The 8,301-nt window shown below is 40.5% G+C and overlaps 1 protein-coding gene across 3 annotated transcripts; it reads right to left on the bottom strand.

Annotated features, from left to right (window-relative positions):
* Nucleotides 1-890: 890 nt before the first annotated feature.
* On the bottom strand, nt 891-4,974 carry LOC137818828 (uncharacterized). 3 transcript variants are annotated; one of them, XR_011082147.1, is made up of 4 exons: nt 4,099-4,871; nt 2,652-2,815; nt 1,186-2,524; nt 891-996 (listed from the first exon to the last, which is right to left on the bottom strand). XR_011082147.1 is itself a non-coding variant. In XM_068622450.1 (3 exons), the coding sequence occupies exons 1-3, from the start codon at nt 4,703-4,705 to the stop codon at nt 1,439-1,441; spliced, it is 1,857 nt and encodes a 618-aa protein (XP_068478551.1). In that variant the 5' UTR covers nt 4,706-4,974; the 3' UTR covers nt 891-1,438. The 3 variants fall into 3 exon arrangements, 2 of the variants coding, with proteins under 2 accessions (XP_068478551.1, XP_068478552.1); XM_068622450.1 differs by having other exon boundaries at nt 891-2,524; nt 4,099-4,974; XM_068622451.1 differs by having other exon boundaries at nt 891-2,524; nt 4,110-4,920.
* Between the last annotated feature and the right edge of the window lie 3,327 nt (nt 4,975-8,301).

Genomic DNA, 8,301 nt, shown 5'->3' on the forward strand with positions numbered 1-8,301 from the left:
GCACAATATATTATAAACTACCCATTCATAATTTTTTTTTCTTTTCATGTTTTCACTGTTATTAATGTTTCAAAAGATATACAGGCACTAGTACCTCCTTTTTCATTAGGCACAATAAAAAAAAATAGATACACATATGTATACATATACATATACTTATATATATATATTATTCAAACTATTTTATTTTATCAAATTTGAATTTGAATTTAAAAATTAATCCAAATATTTGGATTTTCATTCTATAAAAATTCAAAAATCATTTTAATATATATATATATATATATAAGAGATTTAATTTCAACCCAATTATTCTAATTTAGATTAGACTTTGGATAGAATTTTTAAAAATTCATTCCATATCTATCCCTATACACTTTTTAATACTAAATTCTAAAAACATATACAGTTTTCTATTATTAAGAAGTGATGTGCACTATATATTCAAAGTTCCAAATAATTTAAATCTAAAAAAGTAATAAATATTAAAAAAAGATTGATTTGTTTTTTGAAATTATTAATTAATTGAGTTTGAAAAAAAACATCTATTTTAAATATATATATATATATATATATATATATATATATATATATTACTGGTTTAACTAACTACACATAAATGATTGGTTGAAAAGAAGCTTTGAATTCCTATTAAAATTTTCAAACAAGGATAAGCTATTAAAATCTACTCAGAAAAGAAGGGTTATATATAAATGACTTATCAGTAAGACATCTAATAATAGAGTCAGTTTTTTTCCATGGAAATGGATTTGAAATATACAGTATCCTGAGAGTTTGAAGATGTTAATCTAGTTAGCCTGTCATAAGTCTGAATCTGAAGGGCTAAAGATTCTAAACATGTACTTGTTACAAAATTATTGCACATAATCTTGAAGTGAGGCCAAGATTTTAAAATAATAGAAAGAAAATTATACAGGAATAGCTACAAGTATAGCTGGATGAGTTCATCATTAACAGCTGATGGAGTAAGAACACCTAAATCAGTGATAAGCAGAGTGAGATACTGAGGATTATAACTACTATTACCGTGTTAAGCAGTAATATTTTGAGTTAAACTCCCTTTGTGTGCTTAAGTCATAAAAATTACTATGGTAAACAGTGTATTTTAATCAAATTCTTACTGATCAATATAACAACTATGCAGAAAGATGCCAGCAAACGCACCTACTAGGCTTTCAGCAGCCACATAAACTGGCTTGTTCATACTTTTAGCGACCATTGCAATTTGGCAGGTCCCCATCATTGTTGATTTTACCACCACTTTCAACAACTCCATCCACCCCAACAAAAACTATGTCAACCTCATCCATAGTATACGCCACTGCATCCTCTATAACAAGCTTCACAGGCACGTCACGCTTGGCTAACTCATTGGATGTTAAAAATAAGAAGAATAAATACTAGCTGCCAGAAAGTGCTATGATTTTTGACAGACCACCGCGGTGCAAGACAAATCATTGTCTATACTCCACAAATTCACCTCTTTGAACCATTTCTGAATTGAATCTAGCTCCATCTCAGTTGACCAATATACCAACTTTTTATCACGAAGAAAAGATTCGCTCACATTACCATGGCCAATTTTCGTGGCCAAAGAACTCTCATCAACTCTTCCAATCCTTGCACCATTCTGTTCCAATAATTTTGTTACAATATGCACAAAGCTTAAACTATAATGAGTTTCTGAATCTTTTCCTGCCAAAGACTCCACCGCAGCTACAACCTTCGAAACAAATCCATCAACCCAGATTTTCTCACTAGAAGATGAGCTTTTAGCATAGAAGAGTTCAAAAGTGTTCGCTACAAAGAAGTTATCATTGGGATTTTCAGACTCAGAAAAGAAGTCTGAGGTGGGAAGCATGTTCCCATCCATAACCCACGTGTTATATTTATTCTCGATACACTTCTTAGTTACATAGATCTTTGCCAAAAAACCCTTGATGGCCTCAGAATTTGAACCTTGCGAAGTAAGTTTATACAATCCAACACTACTTAAAAATTGGTCAACATTAATTACAGGATGTCCCCTCCTTGCCAGATCAAATAAGGAGTCAGATGGAGGGCCCATAAGTATATAATTCCTGATATTTAGCCTCTCAAAGTGGCAGAGTAAGTTTCTTGCTATATCATCCGATACCCCGAAAAGATTTACCAAGAAGACACTATCCCGCTTCTGCCAATAGTGAAGCAACAATCCAAGTTCTTCTAGGTTTGTTACAATCTTTCCAGGATGTACTTCTCTGAAACAAAAATCAAACCATTTTAAACTACTCAAAGGTTGCATTTCCAAAATATTGAAGTCCATATATCTTTTCTCAAGTAATTTAGAATCAGGTCCAGCAGTTTTCCCATAGTTTACTCCAGCATCTCTGTGAGAAACACTTAAGGCTCTCTCATGCAGAAGATTTGTGTATATATTAAAGTAACCCCGGGAATGAATAAACTTTATGAACCAAGGTGTCCAAATCCTCTCTCCCATTTTCTTATACCATCCTGTAGTCACCTGGAAAGATTTTCAGAACTAAAATCAGGAATGAACTGAACTGCTGACATATATAAAAGAACAAAACTGAGAATTACATGAGAGTAAAGAACAGGAGATGTTTTTCTCTTTAAAAGCATTTTATTACCATCCCCTCGAGAAATGGCCTATTGCCCTTTGCCTTGTTCTCGTCATACCACAGCCTGAACTCTTTCCATGGCTTTGGAAAGAGAATTTGACCCCATGTGCCAACTAACTGGTATAAGAAAAGCCGTGTCTTGTCATCCAACTGTAATTTGTTTCCATGTTTACCTGAAACCAATTATATTATCAATAAACAATACCAGTGTATTGAATAAGCAGAGTACAACTATGACAACCATATAACCTATCAACCACGAACACCGTACGACACAGATACCTCAACACCTATAATTTCCAAAATATAGGATACAGCAACACAAACATATTTATATATGTGTGTATATATAATATATATTGAATACTATCATGAATTATTTAAACTGACAATCAAAATTATATTCAAAATCATCTATGAAAAAGTTAGTCAAATATAACAATCTGAACACATTATTTCCTAATACAAAAAATCCAATCTAATAATTCATCCACATAAAATCTAAAAAGTGAAAAAAGAATCTAAATCATTTTAAGACATTTTACTCCTTGTTGATCACCATCATTGAACAAGACCCTCTAAGTTAGATTCATCTAAACACAAATTTAAATAGAGAAGGGGAAACAGAGACTGTAAATGTGAAGATGGTTTGTTTGTAAAAGAGAAATGCAAACCTACACCGTTTCTTACTTTCAAACTTCTTATAAAATCACTCTGTTTGCTCTCATTAGCGTTGTGCCGGAACCATGTCGTACCATGTCCCAGCCGTAAACAAATGTTTCTTTAAATTCAACACGTTAGGAGAGTACCTTGACACGTGTCGTAGGAGTGTCATACTGTGTGAGTGCATACTTGCGTCGGTGTCAGACACATAGACTCAGCATTGAAGACATATAACACCATAGACAAAAGTTACACGAAGTTGAATAGCAAAGAACTTGCACAGATCTTTAGTTTATCATATTCATTTTCAAAATCATTATAACACACAAGACAAGGTCCAGATTGGTGGCACTGGCGTTGCTCCTTAACAAAGGCCAGGATCCATTGTTTTATGATTATGATCATAACGAGTTTCCAGCCATTTCTGAAGTCCTCACACCTCAGAAGTTGGTGGGATCGGAATAGGATTGCCGGGATGAGTTGTAAACTCATGGGACTGGCAGGTATTTTGAGTTCCAAATATGCCAAAGTTGTTCGACGGGTTGTGCCATGCGGAAGAAAAAATGCATCACATGAGTCTTTTTATAACATTATCTAACCGAAAATCAATTTATTTCAAATGTGGGCAAAACAGAGCAATAATCAATTAAGTTAAACGATACATCTAACCCAAAAAACACATGATGCCAATCCACAGAAGCAACCAGATTCGCCTAATGAGTAAACTAAACCTCACCAGCTACAAAAAAGAAGTGTCATATATTAAAGCAGTGACGAATAAAAAAATCGATACCTGGAACAAACCTTGCTCGCTGTAACGAAACCCCGAAGATGGAAGGGCTATAATTGGAGGCATTGTAGTAAAAATTGAGAATCAACGCCTTAACGAACTCATAGTAAAGCGAGGAAACCTCCAAGTCATCCTCCACCACGAAGGCGAACTCGTGATCGGAAGTGGGCCACCAGGCCTCCAACCATTGGGCCTGCAGGCCCACATTGCCCGTCCTGTAATGCACAACCTTCTCCCCAAACTTCCAATCGAACGCGTCCACGAACTCCAAGATCCGACGTGCCTCCCGGAGCTTAGGGTCCACGCTCGACGCATTGTCGTAGGCGAAGTGGTCGATGTGGAGGTGGAGGTGGACGCGGTCGCCGAGGTAGTCGGCGGCGGCGAGGGAGCGTAGGCACCGAGAGAGTGCGGCGAGGCGGTTGAAGGCGAGGACGTTGACAACGAAATTGAAATTGGGATGGTTTAGGGTTCGAATCGGGATTGGGAAAGTGGATCTGTGGTTGGATTCAGGAATCGCCGGTGAGAGAGAGGAGTGGTCAAAAGAGTAGAAGATGAAAGCGGCGAGGGAGATGAGAACGAGGGGGAGGAAGTGGCGTTTGGGTCCTACCATTGCAATGGTGAACCAGGCTTTTATATTGCACGGTTGCGCAATTCTTGTTTACAGTTTCTCCGGTGTGGTATTTCAGATTCTCAAACTCAACAAGCTCATCAGAGTCTTCTGCACAGCTTCTGCCCTGTCTAAACCATTACAATTATTTTTGAAAATACAGAGAGTTGGGTTAAGATGTGCTAGTTAATAATAATATTAAAAGTCATAGAATGAATGTAAAAAAAAAGAAAGTGAATCGTCAATATAATATATTTCATTATTCTTGCAACAGAACAATGGGTTACTCAAACAGACAGATTAATAATACATATTTTTATTTTTGATAAATTAAATAATTTTAGAAAAGATAACCATGGTTAATATTGAATTATTATTATTAATTTAAATTATTATTATTAACAATAATCTATATAATTTTTTATTTAAAATAAATTTGAGTAATAGTATTGTTCTATTTCAAAGTTTAAATGATGTCAAATTATAATATATAAGTTGAGTGACGGAGATTTATTTTATAGGTCCTAATATAAATTGTCTATTATTGTATGAATTTTAATTAATATTATCTAATATTTGAAGTTTGTATCTTCTCAACTAATCTCAAGTGCGACTAGTAGATATTTTTTTATTTGGTTAAGATGTTGGATGATTGTATGAAAGTTCTTTGATAATAATTAATAAGTCATATAACTAGATTTTGATAAGTTATATATTTTATTAACGAGAGATTATATTAAGTATCGATACATAGTCTCAGCTCAAGCTGAATAGACTAGACGATGAAGTTTATCCAATAAAAAATCAATAAATTATGATGTAAGTTTTGCCTAGTCGATCTATGGTCCTATTCTTCCTTATCATTTAACCTTGATTTAAATTACCTTAAAAGTCTACCAATTCAATAACAAAATTACCAATCGAGTTAACACAAAAAAAAACTCTTCATATTCCAAAAACACCATGAAACAATCAAAACATTTTGTACCGCCCTGGTAGTCGGAAGTGATGACGTGGCATCAAGCTACAGTGTAGGCGTGTTGACAAGGCGTCAGGTTGGCAGAAAGGAAAGAAGTCGGGGGGCTCGTGTAGTCGCCAGTTGTTAAGTTGGCGTGCTCCGATCTCCAGCATACCAGGCGATCGCCCAGTTGAAGATGAAGTCGCCAGATGATAAACTCGGGCGACCAAGTGATTGGAGATCGCCAGAGCAAGCACATCGCCGAAGATGAAGGTGGTGCAGATTATGAAGGCGGCCGGCGAGACCACAGGGAAGGTGTACGAGAGCACCCTAACTCGCCAATTCCAGTAGAGATCGCGCTCCCAAGTTAGCTATGCACTGGGCAGTACCATGCATAAGTAACTTAGCCAAAAAGAGAGTCAGAAGCAGCACCCAAGTCAAGGAGGCTCCAGATGATGGCACGTGTACGACTGGATGCGAGCCACGTGTCCAGGTCTGTAATTGCCAGGAGAGAGAAAGTGACCAGGTATATAAGAGTTCTCAACGAACTTTCTGAGGTACGCACGTTCAGATTATACTTTTTACGCTTGCGAGTTCTAGAGCTTACTGTGAGAGAGAACATTGCACGGTTCCTTGAGAGTTCTCGAGTGATCTTGCTCTTAGTATTTGGTGGTTCGGTCACTGACTTGGGCGTTGGAGTGCGATCGGCCGCAGCGGCGCCGCTCTGTTCTTTTGCAGGTTCTTGAGGTGGATCTTGAAGAAGGACGGAGGTTTGAAGTGGTGCACACGTCGATCCTTTGACAAGGCAGGTTCCAGCGTTCTGGTCAACAGGCAGGATCATCAGGCGCCCACCGTGGGGCCGTGTAAAACCTGTTCCCATCCACAGCGTGAGTTCTTGGAGGTTTTCGTAGTTTTCTGCGTGGTTGTGTGCTGGTGCAACCATCGTTCGCTGTTCGTTTGAGATTTGTTCGGTGATTTCGCGTTTCCACCGTTCGTTTGGATTTTTGATCGGTGAAGTGAGGTTTTCTGCTGTTTACGCGTGATTTGTTCGGTGGAGTTTGAGTTCTTTCGCTCGTTTGGTTATCCGTGAGAGAAGCGGTGGTTTCTGGTGGAGTTGCAGGTTTCTTTGGAGGTTCGCGGTGTTCTTAAGTTTTCTTGCGGAGTTTCGCGCAGATTTTCCGATTGATCGCTGAATCGATCGTAGCTGAAGTAAGTGTTGTTCGCTGCATCCTGTGATTCGCTAAGTTTCATGAGAAAAATGAGAAGCAATCGTTCAAGTCCAGTTGCGCCCGTCGCTGCTGAAGGCGCCGCCGCCATGACCATGGCGTAGATGGTAGAGATTATGCGCTCGTTGCAGGCAACTGTGGAAGCCTCGCGCATAGAACAGGCGAGAATGCACGAGGACCTGGCCGCCTCTCGGGCCATGAATGATGAGCTTAGCAAGGTGATTGAGGAGCTGCGTCAAGCTCTTCAGGAGCAGCAAGGGCGCTCTATCGCTGAAGAGGTCGCGCCGTCGTCGCCACCTCGTGTTTTCCCTATGCCTTTCGATCAGGCGATTACTGACACGCCTATTCCTGCGAGTGTGGTTCCTGTTAAGGCTGTTTTCACCGGCGTGGAGGATCCTAAAGCTCATCTCACCACGTTCCATACGCAGATGATGCTGTCAGGGGGATCAGACGCCGTGTACTGCAAGATGTTCGTGAGCACGCTCCAGGGAACGGCGCTGGAATGGTTTGTGAGCCTGCCTAACGGTCACATAACCAACTTTCAACAGTTCTAGAAGATTTTCGTCGAGCAGTACATCGTGAATAAGGCACCGCCCAGGGTGTCTTACGACCTGTTTGATATAAGGCAGTACCAGGGAGAGTCCCTCAGGGACTACCTAAATCGCTTTGGGGCGCAGATGGTCCGATCGCCGGCCAAAGATGAAGAAATGCTAGTCTATGCATTTAAGAAGGGCGTGCTGCCGGGACCATTCTGCGAGGCATTGATCAGGGCACACCCCGCCACGTTTGCTGAGGTCAGGCGACTTGCGGTGGCCCACATCGCCGACGAGAGCGAAGTCGCCGAGAAGAGAGGAAGCGTGGCCCCCACTAGGCCACGCGCCCAGACCAGGATCCAGCCACAGAGGGTGCTGGAGACAGCGGCGGCCAGGAGGGATCAGAGGACTCGCCATCCTTATGATCCAAGGAAGAACAAGGGCAGGGGCCAAGGACGCCAGCAACCAGCACGCCGGGAATACAATCGCCTGCCTAAGCACAAGTTTGTCATGGGATTGGCGGATCTGATCGCCATTCCCAATATATCCGCTAGGTTGAAGGCGCCAGAAAAGGTGGGTGACAAGGTGTTGGGACCAAAGCCAGACGCCTGGTGTGAGTTTCACCAGGGCTTTGGCCATACAGTGGACTCGTGCTTGGCGTTAGGATACCAGCTCGACGATCTGGTAAAGAGCGGGTTCCTAAACGACTATTTGCTGGACAGAAGGACGGGGGGCGCGTCGAGCTCCCAACCAGCAGGTGCTGAAGCTCAGCAGCACGAGATGCCTACGCACGGAGAAATCCACACCATTGCAAGGGGTTTCTCAGGAGGTGGATGCACCGCATCACAGAGGAAGAGGTACGCGAGGTCTGTGATGACGGTG

This window comes from Phaseolus vulgaris, chromosome 10, assembly GCF_000499845.2.
Source record: "Phaseolus vulgaris cultivar G19833 chromosome 10, P. vulgaris v2.0, whole genome shotgun sequence".
Classification (NCBI taxonomy): domain Eukaryota; kingdom Viridiplantae; phylum Streptophyta; class Magnoliopsida; order Fabales; family Fabaceae; genus Phaseolus; species Phaseolus vulgaris.

What these genes read in the sequence shown, in the direction of transcription:
- LOC137818828 (XM_068622450.1), bottom strand. Translation starts at nt 4,705, where the DNA reads ATGGTAGGACCCAAACGCCACTTCCTCCCCCTCGTTCTCATCTCCCTC. An exon ending in GCGAGCAAGGTTTGTTCCAG is followed by an intron (nt 2,816 to 4,098) that starts GTATCGATTTTT and finishes AATTGGTTTCAG; the next exon opens with GTAAACATGGAAACAAATTA. An exon ending in GGCCATTTCTCGAGGGGATG is followed by an intron (nt 2,525 to 2,651) that starts GTAATAAAATGC and finishes AAATCTTTCCAG; the next exon opens with GTGACTACAGGATGGTATAA.